Consider the following 19,147-nt stretch of genomic DNA (forward strand, 5'->3'; position numbering starts at 1 on the left):
CTGAGGTTAGAAGTCATATATATATGTCATATACAGTTGACCCTTGAACAACACGGTTTGAACTGAGTGGGTCCACTTAATATGTGGATTTTTTTTTCAGTAAACACAGTAAACATATGTTCTCTTATGTTTTTCTTAATAACGTTTTCTTTTGTCTAATTTACTTTATTGTAAGAATACAGTGTATAATACATATAACACATAAAATATGTGTTAATCGACTGTTTATATTATCTGTGAGGCTCTGGTCAACAGTAGGCTATTAGTACAGTTGGACCTCCACATCTCAGATTCCCAACCATAGATTGGAAATACGTTTTTAGATCTTCATATGAATTTGCAGAGGTGAAACCTATGGATATGGAGGGCTGAATGTAGTTAAATTTTAGGGTAGTGAAAAGTTATATGTGGATTTTTGACTGTGTGGGGGGGGATTGGTGCCCCTAATCCTTGATTTGTTCAAGAGTCAACTGTATAAATACACAGCTTAGTTTATTCAGGCTCTATAACAAAATACCATACACTAGGTGGCTTATAATAGACAGAAATTTATTTCTTACAGTTATGGAGACTGGGAAGTCCAAGTTCAGGGCACTGGCAGATCTGGTTTCTAGTGAAGGCCCACTTCTTGGTTCACACTGGCTGTCTTCTCACTGTGTCCTCAGATAGTGGAAGCCCTTGGGGTCTCTTTAATAAGGCACTAATTCTATGCATGAGGACTTTATCCTCAAACCTAATCACTTCCCAAAGGTCCCACCTCCTAATAACATCACAATAGGGAAAAGATTTCAACATGAATTTTGAAGGGACACATTCAGTCTCTATCTCTCTATTTACATCTATCTATATCATGTGTATCTATTGTTTTTGGTTTCAAAATATTGTTTTATTTATTACCTGCCTAGAATACAGGCTGCGGGGGGTAATAAATATTTTCGAAGAATCTAATATTCCCGCCACGACTTTTACAGTCTCTTTTTAAAAGATATATGCTAAATTTCACATTTGAAAGACAAATTAATGTGTTTTAATATCCACTAGTATGATTGAATTCCGTTATTCACAAAATGTAATCTTCCAGTTATTTCCATGTTAAATCCTCACATCACCTCAAAGGGAACAAAAATTAAAACACAACACATGTCAGTAATGTACAGTCAGTAAGCTTGATGTTAATACCTATTTAGAGTTTTATATTTAAGAGAAACCAAATCGTATGCAATATATAAGGTTCTAGATATTAAAACAAAAAAACTTTTAAAGTATGTGATGTTGTATTAAATTTATATTTAAATAATCACTATTGTTGCTTCATTTCAGGCATTAAATCAGCCAATATGGAAGTCTTCAGCAAGGAAAAATGTCACAATTTGATGTAGCTGTAGCTTGAAAAAGATAAATAATAAGGATGTCACTTCCTAAAAGGTAAGAGTCACAGGTATTCTCTCTTTACTTTCATGGTATATTGCTCTAGTCAATTTTATAGCCTCTATCACTACTAAAGAGGGAAATTGGAAAACGGCAAAATCAATTTGCAGAAGCGAAGTCCTATTTTCTTTTATACCTGCTTTAGGAGAGTTACTATCATTCTTGTGTCATGTAGTATTATTATCGACAGTAGCCTGGGCACAGGTGATAATTGTTCAAAGAAATGCTCTTAAAGTGGAAGCAGAAAAAAATGGAGGCCACTGTGCAACTTTCTCATTTTCCAAATTTCCTGCTTTCATAATCCTTCGTATTTGCTATAATTTAAGTGTAAAGACTTTTATATTCTCAACCATTATTATAGCAATCTTCTTTACTTTTGGTGCCTATATAATAAATATTAAAATAATAAAGCTCTAAATGTCTAATTTGAACAAAATATACTGGTTTGCTTTTCAATTTTCATCCTTACTAATTTTTTCTTTAAACTGTAAATATATGTGAAAATTACCTCAGGGTACAATATGGTATTTAATACCTTAAGAAGAAAACTAGTTTACTTTTACTGCTACCTTCCTTCATTAGTAAATTTAATTTTATTAAATTTCAAATTAGAGCTATTTGAAAACAAAGCTGTAGCCACTGGCTATTTAGTATCAACCCTGAAACAAAATCTCCTCTGTATTCTTAAAGATCATAGCGAATGAATAGTGTGGGACCATTGGCTCAATTTTTACATCCTCCGACTTATTCTGCTTTTTAAAATGCATTTCTAATAATGATAAAATCTTTACTATTTAATGCCATCTGCCCAGTAGAATGGAGTCTATTTACAGGTCATATAAAAGGCAAACTTGTAACTATAAATCTTCACTCTTTTTTCTATTTATAGTTAGATTGACTTTTTGTTCTTTGTATTCTGCCCACCCCTCAATTAAGAAATTTTTGTGGGGCAAAGAATCAGAAAACTTTTCTTTTAGTTAATTAAGCAATATTGCCAAGTCTGGTTGTTAATTAGGAGACAAATAGATTTTAAAACTTGGCCAAGTTTCTTAAGGCTTAGCCACAAGTTTCTTAGCCACATAGGTGGCTACAACAGAAACAAAACACAAACAAGAAAACCTCTATTTTAACAGGTTTGAAAAGGTTGCTAGAAAAAACACAGAACACTCAATTTAATTTAAATTTCAGATAACTAATGATATTTTACTTTAAGTATGTCCCAAATATTGCATATCCTTTATTTTTATTTGCTAAATCTGGCAACTCTATGGATTGATGCCATTTTTTATTTAATACCATCCATATTGAGAGTGAAACCCTCACTATTTTCATAAGTTAGAAAGCAATAGCACCAATTAAAAAAAAAGGAAATTTAAAGTTATGAATAACAAAGTTAAATCAATTTATCATTTTCATCCATTCAGAACTGTGCAGACAAGGTATTCATAAGGAGGAGTTAAAAGTGCCTATCAGTGTCCATCCATTCCAACTCCCAGGAAACACCAATTCTTGATAACTGGCACAGAATTATAATACTTGAGCTCTAAATTTTTCAGCAGACCTAAGGACAGAACTGGATTATTTTCATCATTTCTCTTTCTTAATCACAACTTAAATTCCAAGATCCTTCATCAAGAAATTCAACTGTGTAATCTTTTTGGTGTTAGAAAAGTTGTGCATGGAATTTCTCTACTAGAAATTCCTTTCCAAATCACTGATAATACTTCCTTACATTTCAAAGCTCTAGAAATAGTATTTCCAATGTTAGCTCATTTTTGCCTTACATTTATTTTAAAAATATACAAAGTATCTATAATGTGCCAGGGACCCTCATAGATACTAGAAACACAAATCGAAATATGTCACCAGTAAAATTTCTACTTCCTTTCAAAAGGCTTGCAGCCTATGAGGCATTAAAAATAGGAATTATTATTCACATGTTACAGGTGAAGGAGCTAAGTGCTCAAGAATTAAAGGGTCTTATCTAAGGTCTTACATTTAGTAAGTAAAGAGCCAGGGATTCAGTAATCGACCCTGGCTCCAGGCTCAAGGCATTCTCCAATATTTCTTCAAAGGAAATCCCAGACTATTTAGTATCTTAACTCCTCCATTTCCTAAGAGGAAAAAGGAAAGCATCTTGAATCCCTTTATAATGTTCACGTGCTCTTAAAAGTGGAACAGGTGTTCTCTGAGTGTTTGAGAAAAGCAGGCATGAGTGGGAGTTAAAATCCTGAGCAGCCGTTGTAACCAGACCAAGTTAATCTCTGGAAACTGGAGCACTCGGCCAAGGCGATGGCTATTTCAATTGGGTGTCACAGGTGACTCATCAGAGATGGGTTACTTTTGGGCCTCCTGATATTTTCCTTCAGGGTGGGGTGTCAGATTTCCTTTGCATTTTTGGACAACAGCCCTCTTCTCCATTTCCAAATTTTTCTGGTTTCGCAGCCTGCTTTCTTACCGGAAGCTAGTCATTGGCAGGAGGTTTAGAGAATGAAGAACAAAATTAAAAAAAAAAAAAAAAAAAGCCGGGGGCCTGAGCAAGGCCTGAAATGGGGAAATTTGCGCTTCAAGAGGTTTCCCTACCTCAACCCCTCAGAATGACAGCTCTCCACAGCCAGAAGACTACCTCTCCCCGCAGGCACTGCGCGCTCCACAGACACAGGCTGGCGGGCTCCCGGCTCTCCACCTCCGCCAGACTAGCCAATAGGGATACCCGGCTTGGGCCTCCGCCCAACCCGGACCACGCGGGAGAGAGGGCAATAAAACTACATTTCCCGAGGTGCTTTGCGCACACTTTGACCAATCAGCTCTAGGAACGCGGAGTCTAGGGGCGGAGCCGGATGCATAGCCCACCCCATTGGCTAGGGGAAGCTTAGAAGAGCCGGAACCCGGGAGAGAGAGAAGCGAAATGACATTTCCTCTTTAAATAGCTGGAGCCGGGGCCCCGTGGAGAAATGGCCGCGTCGGCAGGTGGGTCGTATCGTGGCTAGGGTGGTGAGTTGCGAGGGAGGTGGGCCGGGGTCCAGACTCAGACTGCGAGCTGTAGAGGTGGCGATGAGGAGCTGGAGAGAAGGATGGAGAGGTGAAGAGGAATGAGGGGAGGAAGGATGGATGGATGGCGTGGAGGGCGGTGGGCGGTCCGGCCGCACGGGATGGAGAGGCCGGGTACCCGCCGCGGTTCCGACCCTTTCGAGAGGCGGTTGAACGGGTACTGACGGCCGCCATCCATTGAGCGTCCCTCGTTAGGCTCCTGCCCTCCGCTCTCGGCTAGGACGTACCGGCTCTCGGCTCAGTTGCCACAGACACCTCGCCTATTCTGTCCGCGCGGTCCCTCCGCGAGCACAGGGCATCGGGCTCGCCGGGCTCCTGGAGGAACAGGCTGGTGTTTGAACTCGCAGCGCAGCTCGCTCTCTCCCAGATTCTGCCTCGCGGTCCCATTTGTTGGTGTATTTATACATACAAGTATTTTCGTACGGGGGAAAAAAAAAACAAGCCAAGCAAACAAAAACAAAACAAAACAAAAAATCTCGGGACGCCGTAACTGGCTCCGAACTTCTTTTGGTTGTACGATTTTTCTCCTCCTAGATTTAAATAAGTCTTCCCCAACACCGAATGGGATTCCATCTTCAGACACAGCCAACGATGCCATGGACCCCTTCCATGCTTGCAGTATTCTTAAGCAACTCAAAACAATGTACGATGAAGGACAGTTGACAGACATTGTAGTGGAAGTGGATCACGGGAAAACATTTTCTTGTCATAGAAACGTTCTTGCTGCAATCAGCCCTTATTTCAGGTATGATGATGGTAGAAACTTCAGTTGATATCGCATAGAGTTCCCTTTCTTCCTCGGTATCGGCCGTTTGATTACTATACTGAGATGCTACAGTGAAATGAAACCAATGAATTTGTTTCCTGAAAATAGGTAGCAGGCCCTATTTTATTAAACTCTTATTTTTGACTTGTCAGATTCTTCGAGAATTCAGGTGGTTGTTTTTTTTTAAGTTAGTGAATATGTTTTTCCTTGTTTGTTTCAAGTAAATGACCAGAAAATCTAGAATTATGTTGCCCAATATGGCAGTCACTAGCCACGTGTGGCCATTTAAAATTAAACAAAATTAAAAATTCAGTTCCTCAGGCACACTAACCACATTTAAAGTGCTCAGTAGCCACATGTACAGCGCACACATAGAGCATTTCCATCACCGAAAGTTTTATTGGACAGTGCTGGTCTAGAATTTGTTCCAAAAATTTACCCATGATGCATATTTCTTCAGTGCATATCTTTTAGAGTTTAAAACATAATAGCTTGTTCTTTTGAAAACAAATTAACATTAATAGATCGTTTTAATGCAATGGGTGGCAGGTAAAAGCAGTGAAATAAAAATAAATGAAATATAGTTTCTATATACCTTATGCCCAGACTAGTGATATTTCCAAGATTTCCAGAAGTATTTTTAAGCGAAGTTTTTATTTTCATTTCTCTTCATCTTTGTATATCATAAAATTTTGAAAAGTAAATTTCAAAACTTGTGTCTAAAAAATAAGTTCATACTCTAAGAAAAGATCATTGATAAAGGTAGTTTCTCACTTGAGTTCAAGTTCTCCTTTTGTTTCAAGTGCTCATTTTTTTAAGCCTTTCAATATTCAGTAATGGTGCATGAATGACAAATATTTTCTCAACCACATTCTACATTTTCCTTTTAAAGGTGCTTACCTTTATAGGGCATATAGCAGTGTGGTGTTCCAGATAGTAGTTTCTGGTTCCTCTTTCTCAGAATACCGGGTTAAATATAGTCACTTTAGTCTGATGCTTGTGATGTAACCGTTTAGACTTGCCTAGGGTAGGTCATTAGGATATTAACCACCACAAGGCAGTGAGCTGGAAAGAAAAAAGAAAAAACTGATATAGTATGCAGAAGGTATGAAGTTTGGCCTGGGAAAGGAAATGGCTGGTAAGACTCACTTATCCAGACTATTCATTAGATTTAATTAGGTCATTTGTGTGTTTAAATATGTGTCACAATTAACTACTTATCAAGCTCTGGGCTAAACTTACTTTACATATATTCCTTTATATAATCTTGAGAATTCTGTCTCCATACAGTTGTTATTCCTTTTTTTGTATATGAAAAAACAAAACAAAACAAAAAACAAAACCCTGAGGCTCAGGGAGGTTAAGTGGCCTGTCTAAATCATCTATCTAACTATCACTAGTAGGTGACAGAGGCTGAATTTGATTCCAGATCCGGACTTCTTATGACTTTTAAGGAACAAGAGTGGGTCCTCTTTGAAGTTGCCTTTCACTAGTTTTTATTATAGTAGATTTGAATAGTAAAAAAAAAAAAGGAAACGTCACAGTGAAAATGTCTGTCTCTTACTGAAATTTTATACTCATATCATTTAAATGTCATACTTAATTAAAATTAATTTTGAAGACCTAGACAAATCACTTTAAAAGAAGCATGCTGTAATAGAGGTTCTTAATTTTCAAGAAGTTAAAGAAGTGCTTAGAAAACTTTCTAAACATAAGATATGTGAATTCAAATGAAGATATTTGGCTAGAAAACTTAAGGATTAGGTTTTTATCTCTTGCTAGAGATATTTGTACAGAAGTTTCTTGGCACAGTGCTGCTTTCTGTGAGATCTAGGATGTCATACTTAATAGTTTCTAAGTCTTGCATCACTGGTGGAAGAATTAGAATAGCTTGGACTATGGCATAGATCCTGGTAACTTGTTAGAATTAAAATTGGTATGATTACAAACTTTTTGCTGCTCAGGATTTTGTGTGAGGAGGTGCTCCCACTTTATACGGAATTTACATAAAGAACTTAGAATAGAGGAGAACTGATCAAGTGTCACACTGCTCCTGTGTGTGAGACCAGCCTATTTAAGTCAGTAGTAGTTTAGTTCCCATGATAAAGGAATATGTGGTAACGTTCTCCTTTGGGAGTTAATCTTTGCCTAACAAAGGGCTTTATTTTTCTTTTTAATTGGTAACTGTATCGCTGAGTTTTTCAGCACCTGATTAAAAACCAGGTCATACCTTGGAACATCTAGTTTTCAGTCATCAAAAAGCCTGTGTAATATAAACTTAAATTTTACATTGTAAAAATAAAAATAGGACTCAAAGATGGTTGATCTAGGCAACAAGCTGGGTCCTTGTGATACCTTGTATACCTTCCAGGTATTTGACTTAGACTTCAAAAGTGACTGGAAGTCTTCCCATTTAAAGATATTTTCAGAACATAACTCTTAAAAATAAATTGGGAGGGTTATGGATCTGTATAATCACCAGTGTTACTTTTTCACCAACTTTATCACCAATGTTAGATCAATTTTTTTTCAACAGACATCTAGTAAGTATCCTAGCACACATAGCCATTTTTTCTCAAAGGCTTTTAAAAAAAGAGCTTTTGATTTGATTTTGATATTTTAATTTTAAGAGCAGCCTTGAAAAAAAAACCTTAAAGCAAGGAAAAGAAAATTAAATAATGTTTGTAAATGACTAATAAAGTGCCAGACTTTTGGCTCCATAATATTTTGGCCAAGAAAGGCCCATAAATTTTAAGTAAAATGTATTTTAATTAAAAAATAAAAAGCTTGGTCTCAAAGGCAAAAGTTTGGGATTTAAAACCATTCTCTCCAAAGAATTAGTTTAATTCCTAAACTCTCTTTAGAAGTAGTCATTATATTCAGCCTATTATAATCTTTATTTATACACAGATATAAATAGGTAAAATATGGTAACTTTGAAAAAATTAAGTATATTTCTTTAAGCAAAGGTTTTCAAAATGTCCATCGATAAGTGAATTGATGTTCTTTATATCCCTTCTAATAATTAAGGAAATATTCAAGAGACAGTTTTAAAAAGGGGTAGGTAGAGAATAAGAATATATGAAGAACATTTTGTTTTTCTAAGATGAAAAATTTAAAGGTATATTTTGGTCATCAGTTGCCTTATAAATTTCCACTGAGACATAAAAAGTTATATTAGACAGTCTCCATATGCTAATGTATCACATTAACACCCGTAGGCATTCTAAAACTTTTTGACTGGCCTGGTGATTTAAGATCTCAAGTACCTAAGGAAATTTGACCAGAAACCTAGAGAGGGGCTCTAAGGAAAACAAAGTGTCTTGGAATATTCCATGCCACCTTTTGATGTGCTTTAATTAGGTATATTCTCCTTTTCTCAGAGTTGGCACAAAGTGGACTGGTCCTGAGAACAGGGTTTTTGAGATTAGTCAGACTAAATCCTTCTGCTAGATGATCAACTTTTATCTCCATTCAGAATATCAGGAAACACATTAGGAAATATTTTTCAATTTCAAAGGTTATCTCTGGGGTAAATTTACACTTTTAAAAATTTGCCACCATAATTTTTATTTGTAGCGCACGTATAATATTAACCACTTTTTCCTTCCTAGATCCATGTTCACTAGTGGCCTTACAGAAAGTACTCAAAAAGAAGTTCGAATAGTTGGTGTTGAAGCTGAATCGATGGATTTAGTGTTGAACTATGCCTACACCTCCAGAGTTGTTCTGACAGAAGCCAATGTTCAAGCCTTGTTCACTGCAGCTAGCATCTTCCAGATTCCTTCCATCCAAGACCAGTGTGCTAAGTATATGATCAGTCATTTGGACCCACAGAATTCTATCGGGGTCTTCATCTTTGCTGATCATTATGGTCATCAAGAACTCAGAGATCGATCAAAAGAATACATTCGTAAAAAGTTTCTGTGTGTCACCAAAGAACAAGAGTTTCTCCAGTTGACAAAAGACCAACTAATAAGTATACTAGACAGTGATGATTTAAATGTAGATCGAGAAGAGCACGTTTATGAAAGCATTGTAAGGTGGTTTGAACATGAACAGAATGAAAGAGAAGTGCATCTTCCAGAAATTTTTGCCAAATGCATACGTTTTCCTCTAATGGAAGATACCTTTATAGAGAAAATTCCATATCAGTTTGCACAGGCTATAGCCAAAAGCTATGTAGAGAAGGGACCATCCAATACTAATGGCTGTACACAGAGGCTTGGAATGACTGCATCTGAAATGATCATATGTTTTGATGCTGCCCACAAACACTCAGGAAAGAAGCAAACAGTGCCTTGTCTAGATATAGTCACAGGAAAAGTGTTTAAATTATGCAAACCACCAAATGATCTAAGAGAAGTTGGGATTCTTATATCCCCAGACAATGACATTTACATTGCAGGAGGGTACAGGCCAAGCAGCAGTGAGGTGTCCATTGACCATAAGGCAGAAAATGATTTCTGGATGTATGACCATTCCACTAATAGATGGCTATCCAAACCATCCTTACTTCGAGCCAGAATAGGATGCAAATTGGTGTATTGCTGTGGTAAGATGTATGCAATTGGAGGTCGTGTTTATGAAGGTGATGGGAGAAACTCGCTAAAATCTGTGGAGTGCTATGACAGCAGAGAAAATTGTTGGACGACTGTTTGTGCAATGCCTGTTGCAATGGAGTTTCATAATGCTGTGGAATACAAAGAGAAGATCTATGTTTTACAGGGTAGGTGTCTAAGTGATTTAGTTCTTTATGAAAGGGTAACAGGTCAAATTGTGGTTTACTTATGCTAAAAGAGATGAATGTTCCTGTTAATTGAGGAATATCACTGGCTTTCTTATTGTAAACTTTGTTAGAAGAGTCTGTGCTTTAAAGGACCTATAAAAAAATAAACTTTTGAATAAAAGCACTGAAATTACTAAAGTTACTAAAATGATCTTCTAAGTTTTTTATGTTCTTATTGTGTTTTTACATGTGGAATACGTATTTTAATAAGTAATAGTTCATCATTTTTGGAGAACTATTTTAGAGCTGTTTTTAAGACTTTAAACAAGAAAGCAAGGTTGATAGATGACTTATTTTGCACTTCAATAATATATAGAGAGATGTAGCAAATATTTTACTTATGGAATTTAAGGATTAGTTTAAAAGAAAAAAGAACAAAGCATTATTTAAAGTTATACTAATCAATTACCAAGGAATTTTGCATAAGCCTTATGATTGCAAAGGTTATCAAACTTAATTACAAAGAGTTTGAAATTAGTCTTTAGATTTTAATTTCACTGCAGTTTAAGTTGCTTTCCATCATATGTTGTTTTCAGTTTTTTTCACTGAAAACCTTTGAGATGTCACCTTTTTCTTTTATCAATATAAGAAGGACTATCTATAATATTTACCTTTTTAAAAGATTTTTGAAAACTTACTGAAGACCAGTACTCTGGCAAAGATGACACAGTAGAAGTAGAAAAAGTGACTGGGTAAGAGTAAATAAGATACTTGTTCCAAGGTTCTCATTTGAGATAACTAATGTTTTCCTTATGTTTGGTTTCGTAGACATTTTAGTTGTTTGAGTGTTGAATGTAATATTAATAAATCCGGCATCCTTATTCCTCTTTTGTGTTTCTTAATTGCTTATATATAAATGTTTTCCTCACGACTTTAATAAAACGAAAACTAAAGGGGCAACTTCTGTGTAGATGCACATGAGTTTTTAGCTCTTATCCCATTGTTTTCTCCAAATTATCTTTGCTCTAATCCTTTGACTTAAAATTTCCTAGAAAAGCCTGAACCCCTGTGTTCAAAGTTCAGTATAAAGTTAATTCTCCAGAAGGAGTAGTATTCTAGTACTATCTTTAGTACCCTCTTGTTAGTGCCTCATTTTAGTCAAACAGAAGAATGGACATAATTTAGATTTGTTGGGCTTGCCAAAAAATGGAATATAAGAATAGATGTCTAATCTATCGAGTATATTGGATAGGTTATATCATCCAATATGATGAAGCTCTCTCTACATGTACTTTGGTCTTAGCAGCTAACTAGTTAGTTGATAGACATAGAATTAATTATGAGACTCCCAATTGGAAGGTAAAGGTTGTGTATTAATATAAATACTAAAGCAAAGTTGCACTGAATTAATAGAATTTCAGTGCTGGAATGAAAATTGTTTAATTCAAAGTTGTATTACATAAGAGGAATATGAGGCTCTGAGGGTTTTCTTAATTGCCCATCATTGCTTTTAATTTATTAAAGAGGATTTTAGATTTTAAAAACTTTAAAGTTTTTATTCTTATCTTTTTTTTTGCTAAGAATCCTGTTACAAGTTAGTCACTAAAGGGCAGGTGATGTGCAAGCAAAAGCTGGGAGTTTAATTAGCTAGTATAAGAAAAATTGAAATTACAGTGTCACTATTAAATAGGCAGTTAAATTTGTAGATAAGAGTAAACCTAGTTCAAAACAGTTTTCAAGAAGAAGCTCAATTTAGAGGTAGATTATTTCTGAATAAAGCTTCTATAAAAATAGTTTGACATGAATAGTCAGAAGCTTATCTACTCCATGGCTATTAGAATATCAGTTAATCTGTTCATAAAGGGTTCAGATTTTTGTATTAAGAATTTTATACAAATGTTATAATTAACCAAATTCTATACATCTTCACTTGTTTGATTTTTTTTCAGACATTTTTATATTGGTAGTCTGACCCAGCACACCCTTTATTGTCAAAGTAAAATTGAAAACAACTCAAAGTCAACTCTATAAATGATATTTGCGTGTGTTTTTTCATATTAAAACCATGTTTTTGCATTTTGAATATTTGTCTTCTCATTACTGGAACACTAAAGTAAACGCAAAAGTGACTTATAGACACAAATCGGAACAATTCCATGTACTGTCTTCTATTTAAATAATTAGCACATAAATTTATAGTGGCTTGTTCATGTTGAAGCTATATACATATTTTGATCTCACTGGCTAACCTTTAGAAATAATGCTATTTTAGACCTGGCTTAAAATAAATTTTCTGAAATATACAATTGGATAGAATAAATGGAAGCAAGCTCTAAACTATTATTCTGCCATCAAGCCAAAGTAACTCTTCACCCCTCTCCATTATGAATACCCCCAGTTCTGGTTAACTATAACAGTATGTATTATGTTGTGCCATGGAATAAAGAAGTTTTAAGCTACTTTGCAATTAATGTATCTCTGGAGATTATAAAAAATATTTTAGAAAATGAAATATTTGAAAAATTATGTTCTTTAGTCTTCAACATAACTACCAAGAAGAGATATGTAAATGTATATATTCTTTTTTTTTTTTTTAGGAGAATTTTTCCTCTTCTATGAGCCTCAAAAAGACTACTGGGGTTTTTTAACCCCCATGACTGTGCCTAGAATCCAGGGCTTAGCAGCTGTATACAAAGACTCTATCTACTATATAGCTGGAACCTGTGGGAATCATCAACGAATGTTTACTGTAGAAGCCTATGACATTGAGCTCAATAAATGGACTCGTAAAAAGGACTTTCCATGTGATGAGTCCATAAATCCATACCTTAAACTGGTACTTTTCCAGAATAAACTCCATTTATTTGTTCGAGCTACTCAAGTGACTGTTGAAGAACATGTCTTCAGAACCAGCAGAAAAAATTCACTTTACCAATATGATGACATCGCTGACCAATGGATGAAAGTGTACGAGACCCCCGATCGGCTCTGGGACCTTGGCCGGCATTTTGAATGTGCTGTTGCTAAACTCTACCCTCAGTGTCTTCAGAAAGTACTTTAATGAGTAGCAGGCCTTAGTGAGCTCGCTGACATCTGTGCTTGAGGAAACAGTCTTTCAATGATACAAGAAGTGCTGTCAGTATTTAAGAAAGCTGAGAGAGTTTGTACATGGAAGTGGATGCTCTTAAAGATAACATTGTAGGGAGCGATTTCACCTTTGATGTTTTCATTTCAGTAAGCAAAAGGTAACAAAGTGCAATTATTAGCATTTTTTTTTCTGGTATAAAAGCAATCATTTTCATTCTAGAATTTTGTGATAGTCACTGAACTACTAGATGAATTAATAACTATGCAGTCTTGTAAGAGCAGTTAGGGTGTTATTGGTTAGAGAACATCCAAACTAGTTTGACGTGACTTTTTATTTTGAATACGGGTAAAAATCTGAGGCAATATCACTAGGATGTTAGCTGTGATCTCTCAAACACAGAAAAGCACTAACTTAGATCCTCATTCTTAATATATATATTTATGTACTGTTTTTAAGCATACTGAGATTTAAATGTGTTGTTATTAGAATAGATTGAAGGAAAACAAATCATCTCAGAACTTTTAGTCTGATTGTTTCATATTTTCCATGTAACTTTAAGCTAAAGTTTCTGTTAACTTTTTAAGTGCTAACACTGTCTCATGTTAAAAATCCTGAAAAGGGCTCAAATTCACAGGTGGCTGGTGCTAGTGTAATTCATGTGTATAGCTAGATGGGTTTAAATTGTCTGAACCTATGCTTACCTTTCGAGTTGGTATTATTAGTTTTGTGGCCATAGTACTTGACCTGTTGAACTCTTGTGATTTCACAAGATTCTTTACTTACATGATAGCAAGATATGGCCAGTTATTGGTCTAACTAGACTCAATCTTAGAATAGTGAGAACATTCTACTTAGTTTGCATTAATGCGGGCCATTTTGTTGCCTGACCTCCTTTTCCGTCCTTTACCTGTCCTTTACCTGTCCAGTCTTTATTGGTACATTGAAAGGTAACTTATTTCTTTTCTGCACAGAGCATAATGTGAAGTTTTACATCTACTTTTAAAATTCTGTTTTCTAGAAACATAAAACTCCTACAGTGGTTGAATTTAATACTTTTAAATTACATATGGCAATTAAAACCTCATTTTTTTTTTAATTTTTGCACTTAACAGTGATGAATATCTTTACATTGAAAACCTTGTTCTAGCTGAAGATATTGAGAAAGAAAAGAGTAAATGAATAGAACCATAGCATTATAGGTACTAAATTGTGTTCATATTTAACTGATGAATTTCTAACGATCAGTTAGGAATATTCGCATAAAGGACAAACTAACTTATTTATAATACCTAAGGTAGATGTTTGGATCAGTAACTTATTTTTTACTATGCCTAGAATAATCAGTAAAGGATATAAGTGTAGGCCAGAGTCTGTTCTCAACTAGAATATTTTGATTTTCTTAAAACAAACTGGCATGGTTTGTATTAGAAACTCTTGTACAAATTGTAATGTGATACTGTGAAACAAATTTAAAACATTGCCTCTTTGCATCGCATACCTCATTTTTCAGAAACTCCAAACTGCTTGTCTTAGACCTCTGCAAGTAGGGAACGTTTTCTGAAGAATTCAAAGTAGACAGAATTTATAGAATTAACATTTTAAAATCTAGTCTTGGGAAGCTAGATATGTGGTTTTTTTCTTATTGGCTTTGATGGTTTATAATCTCTTTATAAACTTTGTCAACCAATAACCAGTTTTTCTTTATCTTCTCTTTCCTTCATCTTCATGCTGTTTGGGGGCTGCTTCTGAGTTTTTTGGAGCATATTTACAGTGTTGCATTGTAGAGGGGAGGGAAAGACAAAAATAACTTTTGCAAGAGATGTTCATATAATTTATTTTTGAAAGCTTTGTTGAATAAGATTTCCTGCCGTTTTTTGACAATCTTCTGTATTTATTTAGAAAAAGTGTTACTTGAAAACATGACATAGAACGTTGTTAGTAATTTACATGTGTCGTATAATATATAGGAGTACAACATACTGTGGTTAATTCTACAGTAGATGTATTCTGTTGATCTGCACAACTGTTGATCCTTTTGCTATAACAATTTATATTGAGGGTGTGATCTAAGTATAGTCTATCAAAGCCAAGGTTTAGAATTTTCTATGGGAGTAGAATATATATTGAATTTTGTATGAAGAACTATTTGTTTAAATTATATAGCTGGGAAATTTTGCCACTTTTAAAATGATTTCAGAAGAAGTCCTAGAATACTAAGATTAGAAATATGTGTGATAAATATGTTTAGATATTTAAGGTATATTTGTATAGTGCATTCAGAGACTATAACTAAAAGGCACAATGGGTACCGCGGAATTAAAGGTCTAAAATATGCCAGTCCCACTTTAACTTTGTTTTTGCGTTTGAAGAATGTATGTAGCACTTTCCTATATATATTTTTTACACATTGAAAACTGGACTCGGTATACTGGAAAGTTTAAATTTTATTCTTTATTTTCCATCTTTGTTTTCTGTTCTACAAAGTTGATGCTTAAGCATCAAACTCATCTCAGTGATGCCTGGTAAAAAGTGGATGTGATCTGCAAAGAATCAGATTCCATATGTTTAAAATGTCATTCAATGTTCAGTGCTCAGGTATGTAGTAAGTACTGTAGTCCTTTGAGGGCAAATGTGTAGATATTTTTAAACATTTTGCCATAATTGCACAAGTTTTTGCATTTTTATCTGATGGCATTGTTTCTTATAATAAAACCTTTTGTGATTGAAAACTTCCATTGTTGTAAACTGACCTCTGACTAGTGAGTTTTGCAGAATTAATTTTGATGAAAATCATGAAATATCTTATGTCATGGTGGAATGGAATGAGATTTTAATCTATCAAATATTTGGCTTCTGGTACAAAATGAACTAGTTAATATAATGTTCTTTAAATTCTAAAGCAAGTTCCCTTATATTGAGAACTCCTTTGTTCCATTTGTTCTGGCCTATACTCTTATTATTCCACTCTTCTCTCTCATACTTCATATTTAATCTATCAGAAAACCCTATTGTCTCTTCATTCAAAACATACCCAGAGTCTGACCAGTTACCACTTGTACCACTTTCACCCTAGTCTAAATTAGCCTACCTTGTCTGCCAGAATGCATTGCTTGGTCTCCCTTTTATCACCTTTGACACCTAGTACTTGTTCTGTAGATTAGAATAGTAGCCAGAGTGATCCTGTTAAAACCTAAGTAGGATTATGTCCCTCTTCTGCTCAAACCCTCTAATGGCTTCTGATCTGCATTTGTATGGAGATCAGAACACCTTTCTTACATGGTTTAACTTCCCATCCCCACCTCTTGGACCTCATTGCATTCCACCAGCTCACTATTCTAGCCACACTGCCGTTCCTCAAACATGCCAAACCCTTGCTGTGTCTTTTGCCAAGGAAGCCCTGAAAATTCACTTACTTTATTCAAGTCTCTATTAAAATTCCAGGGAGGCCTTCCTTGATCACCTTATGCAAAATAGAATATCTTCCTTTCAACTCAACCCCCTCCCATACCACCTGTTATTTTCTTGCGTTATTTTCCATATGTCTTCCCCCCTTGAGATGTAAGCTCCATGAATGCTCAGAATTTGTTTTATTTATTATGCATCTCAGATCAATCCCTAGGATACATACTAAGCATTCAATAAATGTTTGTAAAAAATGGATTTTCAGTTAAGGCTTAAGGCACCCTGAGAAGTGATGGGACTACTACTATCATCTCGATTTTATCAGACAGGAAACGCAAAGACCACTTTCACATCAACCTGGTTCCTACATGCTACATTAGTTCCAAACAAAACTGATAGGAAAGGTAGGTGCTCTGTATTTTGTATTTAATTTGCCTTTTTCGAGTCTCACTTTTCCCCCAACACTGTAGTTCATAAGCATAATTGATTCTCAATGAGGGAGTAGATGAGGTAGGAAAACACTTTGTCAACCCACTTGCACCATGTAATGAAGTTTCAGTTAACAATGGACTGCATATACAACAGTGGTTCCAGAAGATTGTAATGGAGCTAAAAAAATCCCTATCGCCTAGTGATGTCATAGCTGTTGTAATGCCATAGCATAACACATTACACATGTGATGGTGTTGATGCTGATGTAAACAAACCTGTGATGCCAGTCATATAAAAGTGTAGCACATATAGTTATGTACAGTACCTAATACTTAAAATGATAAATGATTATGTTACTGATTTATGTATCTGCTATACTATTTATTGTTATTTTAGCGTGTATTCTTTCTACTTATAAAAAAAGAGTTTCTTATAAAACACTATGCCATTACACCAGCAGCAGCCTTCTTCATCTCATGTTTACCATGTCTCTTAATTGCATAATTTGTGCTTGATTTAATCTGACGTTGTTTTGTACAGTAACATGCTATACAGGCTGGGGGCCTAAGAGCAACAGGCTATACTATATATCCTAGGTGTGTAGTAGGCTATGCCATTTAGGTTTGTGCAAGTACACTGATGTTCCCACAACAGTTCATTTCTCAGAATATATCCTTGTTACAAAGTGGTGCATGACTGCTGTTATTTTGATTCTAGAATGAACTTAAAATGACTTGCCATTTTAAAATCTTGGTTGTATGCTTGTGTTTTTTATTGAAAAGTTATTTGAAAGTACAAAAATTAAAAAGTGGTCTAGGATCTCTAACACTTCAGAGGAATGCTGTAAATAGCACCTGCTAGTTTTTTTGAAGTGAAATTTGGAATTTTATGTAATGGATTTGAGAGGGGGAAAAATATTTCCCCTTCATTTTACGCTTCTAAGGTACATAAAAAATTCTTGACTTAGAACTTTGGTGAACAGAATTTAAATGGTTTTCAGTAGTAAACATGAAGAAGTAGCATTAACTACTACCAGATCTAGTCCTTAATTCTCAATCTCCATGTTTTACTTTGATGACATATATCTCTCTGGTAGATCTTAGAACCTAGAAAGTTGGGTATCTGGCTCATGGGTCTGTTAATTTTCCTTCCTCTTTTGGTAACCTGCTTTAGCCCAATTTACTTGTGTGCATATGTAAGGAAGCTACACGTTTGGACAGATGAATCAATATGGCTATCATCCCAGAGGAAAAAAAAGTGCATGTTTTCCAGTTACAGAGTAAGCATTTGGAGATTTAAATTCCTGTCATAAGGTAGAATTTTAATCTATGAAAGTATAAAGTATTTTATGACTGCTGAGCAGGCACAGTCCAATATGATTTAGGTAACCATAGACATAATATTCCACTGTTTTTTGTTAATTTTTAATTTTCACATTTTTATGTTTTCAATTATAGTTGACATACAATATTATATTAGTTTCAAGTGTACAATACAGTAATTAGACATTTATAAAACTTATGCAGTGATCACCCTGATAAATCCAATACTCACCTGGCACCATACATAGTTATTACAATACTACTGACTATATTTCCTATGCTATACTCTACTTCCCCACTACTATTTTGTAACTACTATTTGTTCCTCTTACTTCTCTTCCCCCTCACTCATTCCCCCTAATCTGACAACCATCAAAATGCTCTCTGTATCTATGAGATTATTTCTATTGTTTATTTTTTTTATCTTATTCTCTAGATTCCACATATGACATTTGTCTTTCTCTGACTTACACTGCTCAGCACAATACCCTCTAGGTCCATCCATGTTGTTGCAGATAGCAAGATTTCATTCCTTTTTATGACTGAATAATATTCCATTTTTTATACCACCTCTTCTTTATGCATTCATGTATTGATGGACACCCAGGAGACCTTCATACCTTGTCTACTGTAAATAATGCTGCTATGAAACTATGGATTCACATGTTCCTTCAAAGTAGTGTTTTGGGTTTCTTCAGATAAATACACAGATGTGGGATAACGGGGTCCTTCTTTGTCTTGTGTTATAGCCTTTGTTTTAAAATCTATTTTGTCTGGTATAACCATTGCTATGCCACCTTTTTGTTTGTTTCCATTTTCATGCAACATCTTTTTTCATCCCTTTACTTTCAGTCTGTGTGTGTCTTTCAATCTGAAGTGAGTCTCTTGTAGGCAGCATATGTAAGGGTCTTGTTACCCATTTGTCCATC

At 35.0% G+C, this 19,147-nt stretch overlaps 1 protein-coding gene across 3 annotated transcripts; it reads left to right on the plus strand.

Annotated features, from left to right (window-relative positions):
• The first annotated feature begins 4,299 nt into the window (after positions 1-4,299).
• On the plus strand, positions 4,300-15,795 carry KBTBD8 (kelch repeat and BTB domain containing 8). Of its 3 annotated transcripts, none has more exons than XM_011358475.2 (4): positions 4,300-4,398; positions 5,014-5,224; positions 8,860-9,974; positions 12,572-15,795. In XM_011358475.2, exons 1-4 carry the CDS (start codon positions 4,383-4,385, stop codon positions 13,033-13,035), a joined length of 1,806 nt encoding a protein of 601 aa, XP_011356777.1. In that variant the 5' UTR covers positions 4,300-4,382; the 3' UTR covers positions 13,036-15,795. The 3 variants fall into 3 exon arrangements, with proteins under 3 accessions (XP_011356777.1, XP_023385467.1, XP_011356776.1); XM_011358474.2 differs by lacking the exon at positions 4,300-4,398 and adding an exon at positions 4,412-4,510; XM_023529699.1 differs by lacking the exon at positions 5,014-5,224 and having other exon boundaries at positions 4,312-4,398.
• The last annotated feature ends 3,352 nt before the right edge of the window (positions 15,796-19,147 follow it).

The sequence above is a fragment of the Pteropus vampyrus genome, unplaced genomic scaffold (assembly GCF_000151845.1).
Source record: "Pteropus vampyrus isolate Shadow unplaced genomic scaffold, Pvam_2.0 Scaffold41, whole genome shotgun sequence".
NCBI lineage: Eukaryota > Metazoa > Chordata > Mammalia > Chiroptera > Pteropodidae > Pteropus > Pteropus vampyrus.

Coding starts and splice junctions, on each gene's coding strand:
- KBTBD8 (XM_011358474.2), top strand. CDS start 4,483: ATGAGGAGCTGGAGAGAAGGATGGAGAG. Junction 4,511..5,013: donor CTGGAGAGAAGGATGGAGAG/GTGAAGAGGAAT, acceptor TTCTCCTCCTAG/ATTTAAATAAGTCTTCCCCA. Junction 5,225..8,859: donor GCAATCAGCCCTTATTTCAG/GTATGATGATGG, acceptor TTTCCTTCCTAG/ATCCATGTTCACTAGTGGCC.